General features: G+C 43.9%; 1 protein-coding gene across 13 annotated transcripts in view; it reads left to right on the top strand.

Moving 5' to 3' along the window:
* Positions 1-18,508, top strand: part of SLC37A3 (solute carrier family 37 member 3) — a 69,529-nt gene that overhangs the window by 9,689 nt on the left and 41,332 nt on the right. For 6 of the 13 annotated variants that reach the window (XR_009736058.1, XR_009736057.1, XR_009736054.1 and 3 more), the window contains exons 1-4: positions 81-229; positions 7,825-7,985; positions 9,352-9,463; positions 18,188-18,280. Coding sequence is in view for 8 of the 13 variants with exons in the window: in XM_061414891.1 (XP_061270875.1) it covers positions 7,897-7,985; positions 9,352-9,463; positions 18,188-18,280 (294 nt within the window). In the remaining 5 variants the exon portion in view is untranslated. Of the gene's footprint in view, positions 1-77; positions 230-348; positions 583-7,824; positions 7,986-9,351; positions 9,464-18,187; positions 18,281-18,508 lie in introns of those variants that run through there. The other 7 variants (XM_061414893.1, XM_061414886.1, XM_061414894.1 and 4 more) reach the window with 7 other exon arrangements.

Here is an 18,508-nt window from a genome sequence, read left to right as displayed (position 1 = left end):
TCTCTGTTCCCTCCCCTGCGGCCCGCAGGTAAAGAGGCGCGGTCGGACTACAACTCCCAGCATGCCGCGGGCACCCGCGCGTCACGTGAGCGCCCGGAAACCCTGGCCGCCGCGGCCCGGGTGAGGTGGCGGCGGGAGTGGCGGGGTTGCGGGCGAGGTTGAGCAAGCGGAGCGAGCAGAGCGGCCAGCTGGGAACGTGACGACTACTGCGGGTCTCGGGCGAGCGGCGGTGCGTAGGGCCCACGTCCAGAAAGGCGGGAACCTGGCGTGGGGCAGGGGTGGGGGCGCCGCAGGCGAGGGCCGGTCAGAGGGGCTTCGAGGGGGCCGGGGCGGATAGGCAGACGGTGGCCGCCGGTGGGTGTGGCGCGGCAGGCCAGGCCGGCCGCCGCTCGTTCCCTCCACGCTGGGCCTGGGTTCTCGGCGCCCAGGTGCTCCGGAACCTGGCGAGGCCGGCAGGGACCGCAGCGGAGCGGGGCGGGAGGATTGGAGGGCCTCCGGGGAGAACCTGGCCCGCAGCCCTCGCAGCGCGCTTGTGCAAGTAAAGGGCTCCTCGTCTAGACCAGCTGAAAGGATCGCTCACAGGTAGGGCGAGGAGGCTTTTGGAAAGGATGTATGGAGGCCAGAGAAGGAGCAGAGTCTTAGCGGAATAACTGGGTTTTGCTTTTTGGCAACAACCGTGGTCTCAGTCAGGAATTTGATCTGGTTGCTTTTTCGTCATTAACTCTATATTCTTCTTTGCCGAATGTGGTCTGTTTAGTCTCACTTTTGACGGGATTTTGGGAATGTGACTGCAGAGCTTTTGGTGTTTCCAGAAATTAGGCGATCGCCTGATAATTTACAGAAATGATTATAGGGAGTTCGTGGGGTTAGCAAAGTCTAACTCTTAATGGCCACAAGCGGAGGAGCAGCTAAGCCCATGTGCCACAACTACTGAAGCCCAAGCGCCTAGAGCCTGTGTTCGGCAAAAAGTGAAGCCATTACAAGGAGAAGCTTGTGCACCGCAACTAGAGTGGCCCGTCCCCGCTCCCCGTCCCCCATCACGGCAGCTAGAGAAAGCCTGCACGCAGTAAGGAGACCCAGAGCAATCGAAAATAATAATAATAGAAAAAGATTAAGAGAAAGCTGTCATCTGGACTTCAGATGGCCCCCACACACAGCATGAAAGTTCCAGCTAGAACAGCTTTCTTCAGTGTTTTGATGCCTGAATTATTATTATTTTTTCCTTTGTTGAATGTTTGCTGTATGGCAGGCGCTATACTTAGAACTCTTTTTAAATGATCTCATGTAAATCCTTCAGTGAGGAAATTGAGACGCAAAGAAGTGAAGTCGAGGGTCTTGGATTCTAGCAGGAACTTTCTTGCTGTTGTGTGGGCCATGTGTGACTTCAGATGACTGTCTTCTCTGAATCTTTTTTTATTATTAACTAATTTATTATTTTTGATTGTGCGGGGTCTTCCTTGCTGCCTGCAGGCTTTCTCTAGTTGCAGTGATCAGGGGCCACTCTCTAGTTGCGGTGCACAGGCTTCTCCTTGTAATGGCTTCACTTTTTGCCAAGCACGGGCTCTAGGCGCTTGGGCTTCAGTAGCTGTGACACATGGGCTTAGTTACTTCTCTGCATATGGAATCTTCCTGGACTAGGGATCAAACCCATGTTCCCTGCATCGTCAGGTGGATTCTTATCCACTGCTCTACCAGGAAAGTCCTGTTCATCTTTGATTTCAGTCTCTGTATCAGAAAATAACCCCAAAAGGGTACTTGTAGAAGCTCAAAATCAGTGTGGTGAATTGTTGCTGACTAGCAGTGTGCATCGGAGAAGGCAATGGCACCCCACTCCAGTACTCTTGCCTGGAAAATCCAATGGACGGAGGAGCCTGGTAGGCTGCAGTCCATGGGGTCACTAAGAGTCAGACACGACTGAGCGACTTCCCTTTCACTTTTCACTTTCATGCATTGGAGAAGGAAATGGCAACCCACCCAGTGTTCTTGCCTGGAGAATCCCAGGCTGGTGGGCTGCTGTCTATGGGGTCGCACAGAGTCGGACACGACAAGCGACTTAGCAGCAGCAGCAGCAGCAGTGTGTATTAGTCATTGTGTCAGGTTCTGATTTGTCTTGTTCATCAGTGATAAGGAAATGTCACAGCAGTGATCTTTAACTTGACTGTAAGTCCTTTGTCTCGGAGAGGAAAAGATTTCTATCTTGAAAACTATTGTTTTTGGAATATGTTCAGAATAGGTAGGAAGAATGTGGTTTGGGGAATGCTGGAATGAGCTGAGAGAATTTTCTAGAAAAGTGACAAGTATTTTACATCTGTGAGTGAGTGAAAGTTGCTCAGTCGTGTTCGACTCTTTGCAACCCAGTAGACTATACAGTCCATGGAATTCTCTAGGCCAGAATACTGGAGTGAGTAGCCTTTCCCTTCTCCAGGGGATCTTCCCAACCCAGGGATTGAACCCAGGTCTCCCATGTTGCAGGCAGATTCTTTACCAGCTGAGCCACAAGGGAAGCCCAAGAATACTGGAGTGGGTAGCCTATTCCTCCTCCTTTTTTTTTTTTTTTCCCTCATTGCATTCATGCGCAATTTTAATTCAATTCTTGGAACACCCAAGTAGGTGAGTCAGTGACAATGTTTAACAGCGGATCTTCCCTACTCAGGAATCGAACCGGGGTCTCCTGCATTGCAGGCGGATTCTTTACCAACTACATCTGTGGTAAGGAACAATTTGAGAAGAGAGAAAAATTACAGGAAGGCGTGTGTGTGTGTGCGTGCTAGATGTAAAATAGTGAAACCTTACAGGAGGCTGTTGCATTAGACTTGATGGAAGAGGTGGGTGGTTGATTTTGGTAGCGGCGTGGGGATGGATAGAAGAGGATGGATTGGGGATGAACTTTGGAGGTGAAAAGGATGGATTTAGCAATGGGTAGGATGCAGAAGCTGAGAGGTAGGGAGAAATGAGGGCTCTGTGCTCGTTGCCTTGGTGGTACCATCTTCTGAGGACAGTGCTGGTGAGGGACAGGTTTAGAGGGAGACAGTGAAAAATTGTGTTGTAGCTCCAAGGATGGCCAGGTGGTCAGTTGGCTGTCGTGTTGGAGCCCTGCAGGGTCTGGGTTAGAGCTGGTGCTCTGGGAGTCATTGGTAGAAAGCCGTGGTACCAGATGACGGGGAGACAGAGGTTGGAAGTTAAGAGAGAGCCGTGTAAATGGTTATCTTACAGGCTGAGAAAGCAGGTCATTAGGGAAGTGAAGACTTGCTGGGCAGTGTTGCATGCCCTTTGAGGTTTGTGGTTTTGAATCTAAAAAGCAAAACCAGCCTGCTCGTGTGATTTTTCTTTGGCAAAACTCCACCACTTAGGCGCAGAGGAGGAGGCCAGAGGCAAGCAAGGAAAAAAGGCTCATAAGGCAGATAAGCCTAGATTCTAAGTTGGGAAGGAAGAGGAGGAGGGTCATGGATGAAAACACAGGGAGGTGACCGAGTTGGGAGCTTGCCGAGGTAAAATGACTGTTCGAGTGGAGAGTTTGAAATAAGCAGTTTTCTGGAAGGAAGGAAAGTTGGATGTTTGAAATCCAGTTTGGGAGGTGAAAAGGCAGACATGGCTCAGACGGTAAAGAATCTGCCTGCACTGTGGGAGACCCAGGTTCGATCCCTGGGTCTGGAAGATCCTCTGGAGAAGGAAATGGCAACCCACTCCAGGATTCTTGCCTGGAGAATACTGGATGCACTCAGTGCTGACTGGTTGATGCACTTACTGTTTCCTGGAAACTGGCTGGGTTTTGACCACGGAGTGGGTTTTTCTTGTGCAATAGATGAAAAGGTTGGTGGGGAAGAGGCCAGGGGACTGGGGGGTTATCCCCTTGGGTGTTGACAAGAGACAGAACGGGGGACGGTGAGAGAGCAGGGGACAAGAGCTGGGAGGGGCAGTGGGCAGCAAGGCCCAGGAGCTTCAGAGAAGCCGGGCTTTCGCCAGGAGGAAAAGAGGTTGTGAGAAGTAAGACTGCTTCTCCTTGAAAGCCCCCGGGGGAAGTGGTGTTATCTAGGGGCAAGCAGGAGTCCACCAGGGTAAGTAAGAAAGGCAGGAACTTGCAAAACAGGGTCCTGATATACAGAACTTGATTAACCACTTCTGTCCATTTCCAGAGAGCATTTCCTTCCTGCAGCGGGTGGGGTGGCTGGGCGAGGTTGGGTCTGATGAGATGGAGGTGACAAGTAATCACCTTTTTTGCCTTTTTTTTCTGCCTTTCCTCTTTGCAGTCTGTTTCCCCCCAAGAAAACTTTAATCTTAGTATATTTGAGTTGGAATGGATTCTAAATATGTGTGGAACGTGAAATTTGTGGAATGTCTTATATTCCAAGGCAGTGTTTATAAGGGGGAGATTGCCAGCTCTGCCTGGACATGTCACAGGTGAAGCCATCTTTCATTCAGCCTGGATCACACGATAGAGTATTCCATCCTGGGAAGCACCTTGTGTGGAAGATCCTGTGGGTCTCCAGAAAGCTTCCTGACAAATCAGATGAGTTAGTGATCTCGATCTTGCCTTGAGAAGTATTATAGAACAGGGCTTGATGGTTCTTTCTGATGGCAAGGACCTAACCTCTTATATGTTTAATTTTTTTAAAGATCATTCTTATTCTCCCATGACATTTGTATATTCAGTATTCATGGATTAAGAAAATACTAAATGACCAGCTTCTATTAATTTAGAAACACTTAAAATGAATTTTGGTTTTATTGATTATAACAACACTTACATACACTTGAAAAATGTTAGATTTGTTCAGTCTATACTAAGAGCCAGAGAGAAAATGGTGTAAAAATAGAATGTGCTTGATGGACTCAGACTTGGTAAAAACTCTGTGCTTCCCAAGGGCCCCAGAGCTCACAGATGATCAGAAATCACTTCTGTGATGTAGGGCATATAAGTACAAGGTATTATTAATGATTATAATTACCTGGGACCAGGTGTTATAATAATATTCATTTAAAATGGCTTTCTGCCAACATCAGGTGAATGTTTAAAACTCTTTCCCATTGTAATTATGAAGCATTTTCTCTCCTGTCTCTGTAGCTAAGGAAAAAGTGGTTTGTTTAGGAACTAAATCTAGGTAGTCTCAAACATCTTAGTAGTCATTTAAAACCACTGGGCTTCCCAGGTGGCTCAGTACGGAAAGAATCCGCCTGCAATGCAGGAGCCTGCTTGCAATGCAGGAGACCTGGGTTTGATCCCTGGGTTGCAAAGATCCCTTGGAGAAGGAAATGGCAGCCCACACCAGGATTCTTTCCAGATGGTAGTCATTTAACACCATTATTGTTGCTTACAGCCCTGAAATCCTCAACCATTATTGCCGAAGCAACGTAATCAAGGTCTGTTGGAGCATATATTTTTGGAATTATTATCTTGCCTGATTAATTATAGAATTTTGTAACCCACGCCCTTTTCTGAAGTATTCAGTCCAGCGTTTTGAGTTGTGAATGTGTTCAGTTCAAAGAACTAGGATTTGTAAAGAATAGTTAAAGCTTGGAGTTCACTTGGGCATCACATTTAATTTGGGGGATGGAGGTAAATTTAGCAGTAACACTAGTAGCTCTTGGGTTTGTCACTTTCTGGAATTATAGACAGAAAGTTCACTTACATTTTTGTGAGTGGAAATTTATAGGCTTACTCGGCTCATAATTTTGTTAACATTTTTCAAGGAGAATGAGTATATGAAATTAGCCACATCTTCCTGTTACGGGATTAACCGTGGGCAAATCAGTGACCGAAATAATTATCTTAATACCTTGCATATGTTGTTTATTGTGGTCTCATAACTCTCAGAAGAGAAAGGCCATTTTTACAAATGACGTATCTGTGAATCAGAGAGACTGACTAGTCCCAAGGCTCACAGCCAGTTGGTGAATCAGCTCTCGTGTTTATATAATTTTAACCACATCAGCTTTGTACTTTTTAATTGCAAAGTTTCAAGAATGGCCTTTCAACTGGGTCTCTTCAACATTTAAGGTTTTCAGTTCACCTGCCAAGCGGTAGTATAAATTATAATAGAGAACAGGATTATAAATAGCAGGTACAGGCAACACAGCCTTGGGCAAAGTTCTGTGATAAATTGACTTTAGTGTTGGGAGCTCTTGAGTTTATCTCCTACCTTGACTGTTTATAATACAAGATATTTATATGTTTCAAACACAAGATATTTTGTTAATTTTATTTTTTCCTACTGTGCAGATAAGGCATAGAACTTTTCCAGCCCTGTGGATGTTTTCCACAGTAAGATACATGTTTATGGTAGAACTTTTAGGGAAGTATATAGAAAACTAAAACTACCCATATTCCTGCTACCCAGAAAGAGCTATATATTCCTTATTTACTTGTAAATATTGTGTAAACCTAGAGTTCGATTCGGAGAAGGCAATGGCACCCCACTCCAGTACTCTTGCCTGGAAAATCCAATGGACAGAGGACCCTGGTAGGCTGCAGTCCGTGGGGTCGTGAAGAGTTGGACCCGACTGGGCGACTTCCCTTTCACTTTTCACTTTCATGCATTGGAGAAGGAAATGGCAACCCACTCTGGTGTTCTTGCCTGGAGAATCCCAGGGACGGGGGAGCTTGGTGGGCTGCCGTCTGTGGGTTCGCACAGAGTTGGACATGAATGAAGCTACTTAGCAGTAGCAGCGGCAGAGTTCGGTTAATTACATTTATATGTCATATGCTGCTTTTTTTCACCTGAAATTTTCTCATGTTATGAAGAAGTCTTAATTGCCTTCCAGTGCAGGGGATGTAGGTTCGATCCTTGGTTGGGAAACTGAGAACCTACGTGCCTTGGAGCAACTCAGCCCACTGGCCCCAACTAGAGAAAGCTTGCGTGTCACAGTGAAGACCCAGCATGGCCAGAAAAAAAAAAAAAAGGCTTAATCATCATGTCAAATGATAAAATGATAAAATATTCACCCAGATTAATTCAGCCTCTGTAATTTGTTTAATTGTTCCCATCTTACTACATGCTTAGGTTGTTTCTGCAGACTCACACCTGGAGACATTAAGTTTAGATGCTTGCTTTATGCTTTATTATTGTTGGATGTCAGAGCATGGATGAGACTTCCTGAGAGGGCAGAGGAGAGGTGAGAGGAAGTAGTGGAATGAGATGGCAGAGTGGCCCTGTTTCTTTCCCCTGTTCCTTTGTGACTGACACAGATTTCGTTTCTTCACATAACAAGAAATGACTTTTTGTGAAAACTTCCTTTTGTATAGAGTTGAATGTATCTTGTATTTCTCTAGGAATGGATCCCTGAAAGTTGAATTCTTTTTTTTTTTTGGTCAACGGCTCTTGATGAACACGACCAGATCATCTTCCTGTAAAATGTGTTGATTTTCATTTCTGTCAGCAGTGTATGAGAGTTTAGGATCTTTAGATCTTGAGCTACATTGAACAGTCTTTTTAACTGTACAGACTTTTTTTTTTATTACCATAATCGGCATTTCTTATGTTCTAATGAGATTAGAACTTTTGTTTGATAAGTTTGATAGCTGTTTGATTTCTTCTGAGTTGTCTATTCATTTCCTTTGCTCATTTTCGGGTCTGAGTTAGTGATTTTCCTGTCAGTCTGTGTGAGAGTTCATTCTGTTAGGACGTAATCTTTTGTCCAGGATTTCTTTTTAAAAGACTGGCTAATAGCTATAAAACATAATCATCAATCTGGTTTTCTGGTGTCAACTAATCCATGTGATTTTTTTTTCCCCCCAAGGCCTGATTATATAGAGTTAAGTCTAAATAATTCCGTTTTTGGATATATGCCTATTACGAGTAATGTTAATTATGTGTTTTGTCTTTCCAGAAAGAAGAAATGATGTAAACCATTCACTCCCCAGACTTTCAGGTCACGGTGGGAAGGAAGGTCAGAAGGAACATGGCCTGGCCACATATTTTTCAAAGAGGAGCTCTGCTTTCCCGGTTCAGCCATCATCACATGGTCGTGTTCCTGCTCACCTTCTTCAGGTAAGTGGACCTCTGAAGCTCTGCTCTTGTCGTTGTTCTTGTTTTCCTTTTGAAGGAGCTGTTTATTGCCTGGCAAGATTGGCCTGACTAATGGTCTGCTGTTCTTTGTGAGCTCTAGGATTGTGGTTCTCCATTCTCGCCTGTATTTGGCAATGTTTGAAGACATTTTTAGTTGTCACGCTGGGGGAATGGGTGCTGCTTGTATCTAGTAGGTAGAGACCAGGGATGCTCCTAAACATCTTACTGTGCCTGGGACAGCCCCCCACGGTAGAGAACTTGGGGAGCCCAAAATGTCAGTACGGCTTCCCTGGTGGCTCAGACGGTGAAGAATCTGTGTGCGATGCAGGAGCTGCAGGTTTGATCCCTGGGTTGGGAAGATCCCCTGGAGAAGTGAATGGCTACCCACTCCAGTATTCTTTCCTGGAGAATCCCATGGACAGAGGAGCTTGGCAGGCTACAATCCATGGGGTCGCAAAGAGTCGGACATAAGTGAGCAACTAACACAAAATGTCAGTACGGCTATGATTGAAAAGCCTTGATCTGATATAAAGTCCTTTAATTGTTAAAACCAGGAGCTTGAAAGCAAAGGCTGTGCATTTCCAGGGAGTACTGTGTGCCTCATTGAGTAGCAGAGATGGGCGGAGACCTCTGTGAAGAACTTTGGTTACTCTTCTGAGAGCCTGACCAGTCAGCATGACTGAAGAATCGACCGTGTCTGACTCCAGGGCCCTTGGTAGCTCTTGGTAGTGGTCTGTTGATGACGTCAGTCTGTTGATGACTTTCTGGTGTTCAGGGCACGGTATTCACAAATTCTGTGACTCAGTGTTTTGATTATTTCTTCTGAATAGATTTTATTTATTATTAATGTTTATTGAAGGCACCACAAATGATAATTTTTTTTCAAGGCAGAAACTAGGAAAATGGTTTTCTAATTATATAAGAGTTAGTAGGTAATTTTAGATACTTGCTTTACAGGAAATCCACTTGTGAGGGGTTGAGGAAAAGACAGGCCTCAAGGAAAAAGCTACTGAATGGCTAGTGTAGGGAGTGGCCGCCAGAGGTTGCTAAAGACTTGACCTTATGGAACTGCAACCATGATTTTAAGGGGTTGGGATCCATCACATCTCCATCTTGTAGGTCCAGGGACCTGTTACAAGTGAACATGGGGGTTTATATGGAAGAAGACAAGTTAATTGCTTCTTTGCTTAGCGGAGGCTGTTTCAATGGATAGTTCTTATAAAGCAGTACTCTTTGTTTTTTAAAAGAAGATTTCTACAATTGGATAAAACTTTGCAATACATCTGTGATTTTATTGAATGTGTTTTCTTTTTTATGCATTCAGCTATATTTCCTCTTTTTTTTGTAGTTACTCGTTGCTCCATGCGTCAAGAAAAACATTTAGCAATGTCAAAGTCAGTATCTCTAAACAGTGGACCCCAAGTGCTTTTAACAAGTCAACTGAATTACTGCCTGTGGAGGTAAGCAGGAGAAAGAGCTGGGATGAATTTAAGAAGGGAACCTTGCCCACCCATAAATTAAGTTCTGTTTTATTTCATTCATCCTTTGGATGACTTACTCTTTCCTGTGGTATAAAATCCAAACTGTTCTGCCTGCTTTCTTAGCTTGCTCTGATTTAGGTCTGTTTTACCATTTCAACCAACTTATTTCTCACTGTTTTGAAATCACACAATTTTGTTTTTCTTACTGTTTAGTGGCTAAGTCATGCGTGACTCTTTGTGACCCCATAGACTGCAGCAAACCAGGCTCCTCTGTTCTCCACTGTCTCTTGGAGTTTTTGCTCAAATTCATGTCCATTGAGTCAGTGATGCCATCTAACCATCTCATCCTCCTCCACCCCCTTCTTTTGCCTTTGGTCTTTCCCAGCATCAGGGTCTTTTCCACGAGTCGGTTCTTTGCATCAGGTGGCCAGTGTTGGAGCTTCGCCTTCAGCGTAAGTCCTTCCAATGAATATTCAGGGTTGATTTCCTTTAGGATTGACTGGTTTGATCTCCTTGCTGTCCAAGGGACTCTCAGGAATCTTCTCCAGCACCACAATTCAAAAGCATCAATTCTTCGGTGCTTAGCCTTCTTTATGGTCCAGCTCTCACATCTGTTCATGACTACTGGAAAAACCATAGCTTTAACTCTACAGACCTTTGTTGGCAAAGTGATGTCTCTGCTTTTTAATACACTGTCTTGGTTTGTCATAGCTTTCTTTCCAAGGAGCAAGCATCATGGCTGCAGTCACCATCCTAGTGATTTTGGAGCCTAAGAAAATAAAATCTATCACTACTTCCAATTGAAGTGAAGTGAAGGTCGCTCAGTCATGTCCGACTCTGCGACCCCATGGACTATACAGTCCATGGAATTCTCCAGGCCACAATACTGGTGTGGGTAGCCTTTCCCTTCTCCAGGGGATCTTCCTGACCCAGGGATTGAACCCAGGTCTCCCACGTTGCAGGCAGATTCTTTACCAGCTGAGCCACAAGGGAAACCCAAGAATACTGGAGCGGGTAACCTATCCCTTTTCCAGGGGATCTTCCCCACCCAGGGATCGAACCCGGGTCTCCTGCGTTGCAGGCAGATTCTTTACCAAGTGAGCTATCAGGGAAGACCACTTTCTCCCCTTCTATTTGCCATCAAGTGATGGGACTGGATGCTAAGATATTAGTTTTTTGAATGTTGTATTTTAAGCCAGCTTTTTCACTCTCCTCTTTCACCCACATCAAGCAGCTCTTTAGCTCCTCTTCACTTTCTTCCATTAGAGTGGTATCATCTGCTTATCTGAGGTTGTTGATATTGTTCCTGGCAATTTTGATTACAGCTTGTGATTCATCCAACCCAGCATTGCGCATGATGTATTCTGCATGTAAGTTAAATAAGCAGAGTGACAGTATACAGCCTTGACATACCCTTTCCCCATTTTGAACCAGTCCATTGTTCTATGTCCAGTTCTAACTGTTGCTTCTTGACCTGCATACAGGTTTCTCAGGAGGCAAGTGAGGTGGTTTGGTATTCTTGTCTCTCTAAGAATTTTCCACAGTTTGTTGTGATCCACACAATCAAAGGCTTTAGCGTAGTCAGTGAAGCAGTAGTAGATGTTTTTCTTGGAATTCCCTTGCTTTCTCCATGATCTAGCTGCTGCTGCTGCTGCTAAGTCACTTCAATCGTGTCCGACTCTGTGCCACCCCATAGACCGAAGCCCATCAGGCTCCCCCGTCCCTGGGATTCTCCAGGCAAGAACACTGGAGTGGGTTGCCATGTCCTTCTCCAGTGCATGAAGGTGAAAAGTGAAAGTGAAGTCACTCAGTCATGTCCGACTCTTCGAGACCCAATGGACTGCAGCCCACCAGGCTCCTCTGTCCATGGGATTTTCCAGGCAAGAGTACTGGAGTGGTGCCATTGCTTTCTCCTCCATGATCTAGCAAATGTTGGCAATTGGATCTGTGGTTTCTCTGCCCTTTCTAAATCAATTTGTACATCTAGAAGTTCTCAGTTTAGGTACTGCTGAAACCTAGCGTGAAGGATTTTTGAGCATAACCTTGCTTACATGTGAAATGAGTACAGTTGTGCAGTAGTTTGAACATTCTTTGACATTACCTTTCTTTGGGATTGGAATTAAAACTGACCTTACCAGTTCTATGGCCACTGCTGAGCTTTCCAAATTTGCTGGCATATTGAGTGCAGCACTTTAACAGCATCATCTTTTAGGATTTGAAATAGTTCAGCTGTAATTCCATCACCTCCACTAGCTTTGTTCATAGTGATGCTTCCTAAGGCCCACTTGACTTCGCATTCCAGGAGGTCTGGCTCTAGGTGACTGACCACACAGTCATGGTTATCTGGGTCATGAAGAGCTTTCTTGTATAGTTGTTCTATGTATTCTTGATTCTGTTAGGTCCTTCCTGTTTCTGTCCTTTCTCACACCCATCCTTGCATGAAATGCTCCCTTAATATCTCCAATTTTCTTGAAGAGATCTCTAGTCTTTCCCATTTTATTGTTTTCCTCTGTTTCTTTGTGTTGTTCATTGAATAAGGCTTTCTTATCTCTGCTTGCTATTCTCTGGAACTCTGCATTCAGTTGGGTATATCTTTGCCTTTCTCCCTTGCCTTTCACTTCTCTTCTTTCCTCAGCTGTTTGTAAAGCCTCAGATAACCATTTGCCGACTTCCATTCCTTTTTCTTTGGGATGGCTTTGGTCACTGCCTCCTGTACAGTGTTATGAACCTCTGTCCATAGTTCTTCAGGTACTCTGTCTACCAGACTTAATCCCTTGAATCTGTTCATCACCTCCACTGTATAATCAATCATATGAGATTTGATTTAGGTCATACCTGAATGCATAGTGGTTTTCCTTACTTTCTTTAATGTAAGCCTGAATTTTGCAATAAGGAACTCTAGTTCTGAGCCACAGTCAGCTCCAGGTGTTGTTTCTGCCGACCATATAGAACTTCTTCTTAGGCTGCAAAGAATGTAGTCAATCTGATTTTGATATTGACCATGCATTTGGTGATGTCTACGTGTGGAGTTGTCTCTAAGGTTGTTGTGAAAGGGTGTTTGCTGTGATTGTTGTGTTCTCTTGACAAAACTCTGTTAGCCTTTGCCTGCTTCATTTTTGTACTCCCAAGGCCAAAGTTACCTGTTATTCCGGATGTCTCTTGATTTCCTACTTTTGCATTCCAATCTGCTGTGATGAAAAGGACATCTTTTTTTTGGTGTTAGTTCTAGAAAGTATTGTAGGTCTTCACAGAACCGGTTAACTTTAGCTTCTTCGGCATCAGTGGTTGGGACATAGACTTGGATTACTGTGATGTTGAATGGTTTGCCTTGGAAAATGAACCAAGATCATTGTGTCATTGTTGAGGTTGCACCCAAGTACTGAGTTTTGAAGTCTTTTATTGACTATGACTTTTGAAAGGCAAGCTTTTAAGACTAGATGGCTAGATTTCTTGACTGGGGCTTGACCAGTGCTGTGTGCATAGTGAGTACGTTTGATCATTCACTGACGTGTCATTAACCCTAAAGATGAAATGGCTAAGAGAGGTCATGTGCTCTAAACTCTCAGCCAGCATAAAATTCTTTCTTAACCGTCATTGAAAGGTGACCACCCAACTTCTGCTTTAGTTCTTCAGGGTGAAGAAACTCCTTGTTTTCTCAGGTGGACAATTACATTTTAATTTAACTCTCATTATTCACAAGTTCTTTCTTATGCTAAAGAGAGAGTGTTCTCTTTAATTTTGATCTTAGATTTTATCCTGAGCCTTGTGTACTAAGTTGATTCTTGCTGCCTCTCAAATATTTGTGGAAAATCCGTCTCCCTAAATTTGTCCTGTTTAGGGAGAACATCTGTGCTTCTTCTTCAGCTATAGTTAGAGCCAAGCTCTAAATGTGCTATTTTAGATACAGGCTGATCAGTGTATAGAATAACAGGATTGATTTAGGCACTACAGTTTTGGTTATACTGCCTTTGTTTTTAAAGTCACTGATTGGGGATCCTCAAGACCACCCTCAGATTTGGTGATTCACTAGAGGGACTCACAGGACTCAGCAAATGACTCAAAACTATGGTTGATTACAGTGAAAGGGTACAGAGCAAAGTCAGCACAGGGAAAACGCATAGGGTCAGGTCTAGAGGAAAGAAGGCAAAACCTTCAAGAGCCCCTCGTGTGTGTGTGCGTGCGCACGTGCGCTCAGTCGCTCAGTCATGTCTGACTGTCTGCACCATAGATGTGCTTAATTCTTCCAGCAACAAGTCCTGACACCCCGGTGAGGTATTGTCTACCAGGGAGTCCTGTTGGAGACTTGGTGGCAGGATTTTTATTGGGGCTTGTCATACTGGCATCCTCTGCCTGGCATGTATGAAAATTCCACATTCCCATAAGAAAAGCAAGTGTTCAGCACAAACCATATTATTGGGGCAGGCAGTGCAGCCACAGGGAGCCACTCTTAGCAGGGAATGATGGAAACCTTCCCAAGTCCCAAGGTTCCAGGGGCCAACCTTGCCAGATAGATCTGTTTAAGGATACGAATCAGGTATGCTATGTAACTCTTTCCTGCCAGTAACCAGGTCATGTTGTTAGTGTATGTTGAACTTGCATTAACTTTCCTGCTAAGATATTTATTTACTTACTTATTCTAATTGCTGCTTATTAAAATAGGTTTCATGGGAAACGACCCTGATGCTGGGAAAGATTTCAGGCAGGAGGAGAAGAGGGTGGCAGAGGATGAGATGGTTGGATGGCATCACCAACTCAATGGACATGTTTGAGGAAACTCCTGGTGATAGTGAAGGACAGGGAAGCCTGATGTGCTGCAGTCCACCGAGTCGCAAAGTGTTAGATATGACTTAGCGACTGAACAGCAACAACAAATTTTGATTTGTTCAAACTCTGGATTCAGGAGTTCAGATGGATTGGTTATGTAGAAGTCAGGTTCTGACTTATCTGGGGATCTTTGTATTTCCGTACCTGCCCTGGTGGAGAGCAGTGCCAGCTTTCCATTTCCTTTTAGACTTAAACATCCAGGTTTTTTCTTTCCTGAAGGCTGCTACTGGGAGCAGAGTGGCTAGGCAGTATTTACTTTCACTCCTCCTGTGTTTCTGTGTCTATAACTGTCTTAACTCTAGCTTCCCTCCAAGCCTGCCTTTCTCGTCCAAAATGGAAAGATCCTTAGAACCAGAAGTATGTGTAAAATCTAAAAAATGTTTTGTTTATATATATTATTCAATGTTTCTTAAGTACACTAAATAGCGTCTTCATAAAGTACTTATTATAGCTGTCATGTTTATGTAGAGCTATCTTAGGTGCTTTACAAAAGACGTTAAGCAGACACAGTCTCTGTACCTTGAGACTTTATAATGGATCCCACTGACATGGGCAAACGTTGGAAATAGTAAGAGAACATAATATAAAATCTATGTTTATAGATAATGGAGAGGAAATGGTTGAATCTAATATTTGAGGACAACTTGACTGAAACTTATAAACAGTTTTTTTTAATACAAGAATTTTTTTTTCTATTAAATTAGAAAGTCTTACCACTCCAGACAGCACAGTCCTTCCAGAGTGCAGAGAGTCTAAACTTCTCTCCAGTCTAAAGCAGGATTCAAGGTGCCCTCAGCGTTCCAGCTCAACCTTGAGCACAGATGCTCTTATCAGTTCTCACGGCACCCGATACCAGAGCCCTGAACACACGTCAGCTTCAGCTCATCTTCTGCCCTGCTTCAGGAAGCTCTTTCATGTCAGAAGTTCCCCCGCCCCCACACAGAGCTGTCATTCTGTGATAAACATTCTCGCTTAGGAAACCCACACGGTGACCTTTAGTGCTTCCAGGAAGTGTCCCAAGGCGTAGCAATCATTGTAGCTCAATACAGGCCCTCCGCCACAAGAAGAGCAAGAAGAGCCTCCATCCGCGCAGGAGAGGAGCATGAAGAGCCTCCATCCTCACAGGCCTCTACAGGCCGGCCCTCCACACGGCAGCTGTGCACAGGTGCCGGCCAGCGTGAGACTGGCAACTTAAAGTCACTCTGTCGGTGACTTTCAGGCTCATTTCCTTCTCTTCTGAGGAAATATCTGCCAGTAAACAAATCTGAATAACTAGAGTTCGTCTGTCAGTCCCTCTTACAAGCAAAAATGACCTTTCACTTGCGACCCACACAGTTTTCCTCAAGATAGTTATCTTCTCGCCTGTTAGTATAGTTGTCTTGATCGGAGCTGCATTATTGATATAAACTTTCTTCACTAGCCTTCTTTCTTTCATCCTGTTTTCTGAATCTTTTTGTACATCCTGCTTTTTTTCTTTTAGTTTTGGGATTTGTTTGCACTTGTGAAGGAGGCAGTCACTAGTATCTTCAGCTGAATTCTGGCAGTGAAGCAGAAAAAAGCCATTTAAAATCTGTCCGTTTTTGTGACAGCCACACCTGCAGGGAATTTTCGGTGGCTTCTCATGAGAGTGAAGAAAAAACCCTTGAAACCTGGAGCAGCTGCTCGGATGTGAGCTCTGGCTCACATTGGCTTGTGCCCCACAGGGCTTCATCCTGGGTCCTGTTGAGCCTGGATGGGATCAGGAGTCAGAGCTTGTGGCTCGAGGGAAAGATAGTGAGGTAACTCTCATTGGAAATATTTAGGGCCCCAAATTGTCACCCTGACGTACTGATGGGTCTCAGTTGTGAGTGTCTCTTCTGCTCCTGAAAGCAGAGTGTGAGTGTTAAGGTATCAATGACAAGACAGATGGCACAAGCCACACAGAAATGAGTCACTGGACTGCTATCACAGTTTATATATTCTCTTGACAATTTGAGGAGTTTTTTTTCTGTGAAGCGATGATGTATTTTCAAAGTTGCTGCTTGTGGTTTTTCCCTTTAATATTCTTTTTTTTTTTTTAAATCATTTTATTTAGTGAGCTATTTTGTCTTTGGCTGTGCTAGGCCTTTGCTTCTGTTCTAGCGTTTTCTTTAGTCGTGGAGAGCAGGGGCTACTCTGTAGTTGCAGGGCACAGTCTTCTCACTGCAGTGGCTTCTCTCGTTGCAGAGCACGTCGCGGCTCTAGGCTCTCAGGCTTCAGTGGCTGCGGCACGTGGGCTCGCTAGTTGTGGCTTGCAGGCTGTAGAGCACAGGCTCAGTAGTCGTGGCACACGGCATGTGGGGTCTTCCTGGATCACAGATTGAACCCATGTCTCCTACACTGGCAAACAGATTCTTTACCACTGAGCCACTGGGGAAGGTCCTCTTCTTAATATTCTGAAGTCAGAAAGTTTTCTGTTTTACAAGACTTTTTTTTTTTGATGTGGGCCACTTTTAAAGTCTTTATTGAATTTGTTACAATATTGCTTCTGGTTTACGTTTTGGCTTTTTAGCCTGCTTATGGGGTCTTAGCTCCCTGAACAAGGATCGAATCCTCACCCTCTGCATTGGAAGGCAAAGTCTTAACACTGGACTACCAGGGAGATCCCCAAATTTTCTTTCCTATAATAACCTATCTGAGAAACCATTTAGTACAACTCCTTGATTTGGAGATCCCAATGAGCTATGAGTTTGTATTTATAGAGACTTACTGTTTCAGAAATTAAAACCAAGAAATTAAAAAAATACATTGGTTTTAAGTTATTTAAAAATGAACTAAGTAACCCATAACATGTTAATAACATAAATAACATTTTACGAGAAACAACTTTTTCAAAACAACAAAAAGAATCACTTGCTAAGGAGAGTGACACTGACTTATATTTTTGCAAATCTCTTCATGTCTGACTTAATAGAAGACAATGGATTTTCATGTCTGCTTCTGAATTCAATCTCTTGTAGCAGGATCCTTTGAAGGGTATAAAGAGAGTTTGGCTTTCAGAGATACATAGTGGAAAGGGGAGAAGTATTTTAATAGCCTTTTTAGTTAATTGTGGATATTTATCTTTGATACTATACCAGAATTTGACAAGAGGCAATTTCTTAAAGGTTAGTGACAATGTGGAATCTGAAACTATATTAATTAACTTTTTTATCCTCTTACATTAAGATCCATTTGTCTGTCTTGTCCTTTGAATGGGTCTTGGAAGTGACAGGCTCATTTCATTCTTTTTGGAGGAAATATCTGCCAGAAACCCAAATCTGAATAACTAGCCTTTGTCTGTCAGTCACTCTTTCAAGGAAAAATGACATTCCAGCCTGCAACTCACAGTTTTCTCAAAACAGATGTCTTTCTTTGGTGTGCTGGGTGCCAGATGCATATTTTCTACTTAATGGCACAGATTATTTAAAAAACAGGGGAGTGGGGACTTGGGCCAGATTTAATAAGATTAATAATTTTTAATGCTTGACAGATATTTACTGAGCGTCTAGTATGTGCCAAGGACCTTCTTCAGTGAAGTTGCCCCTTTTTGGGAACTGTGAGGCAGTAAAAGATACAGGGCTTAATAGTATAGTTTGGTGTAACTGCCTCCATCCATACTCAGGCACAGGAGTTTTATCCACCACTGCTTTTGCACTATCAGTGGAACAGTTAAAAGGGAAGAAGCAGATAGCATTTTAGTGTTATTATGCAAATCGTTGTGGCCTCATGGACCTGTTTGCGTATGGGTTTCCTCAGGTACAGAGTGCTGATTTGCTCTTCTCAACCTCCTCAGGTTTCCGTGAGGGTGGGCGGAGGTGGTTCCAGAAGGTGCTTTGGCCCAGTGAGTCTTAACAGGTTCTTGTTGTTGTGTGACCGCAGATTTGGAGCAGCAACCATTTGTTTCCCAGTGCAGAGGAAGCCACTCTTTTCCTCGGAATGCTGGATACCATTTTCCTCTTCTCCTATGCTGTGGTAAGTTTTAGAATGCTAGGCTTTTCTGTGGAGGAAAGACGTAAATGACTCCCCTTCTTCTCAAGTTGGTGAGGGATTTTGAATGTGCTTACTGAGGAGAGCTCAGTTTCCCTGGAGTTTATATTTTGTGTCCTTCCCGTCCATCCATGTATCCATCCATCTATCCATCCGTCCATCCATGTGACAGATATTTTGAGAGTGCCTAGTGTATGCCTTGTAGTTTTCTCG

Source organism: Bos javanicus, chromosome 4, assembly GCF_032452875.1.
Source record: "Bos javanicus breed banteng chromosome 4, ARS-OSU_banteng_1.0, whole genome shotgun sequence".
NCBI classification, from domain to species: Eukaryota; Metazoa; Chordata; class Mammalia; order Artiodactyla; family Bovidae; genus Bos; species Bos javanicus.
This window is presented reverse-complemented; position numbering and strand designations above follow the sequence as displayed.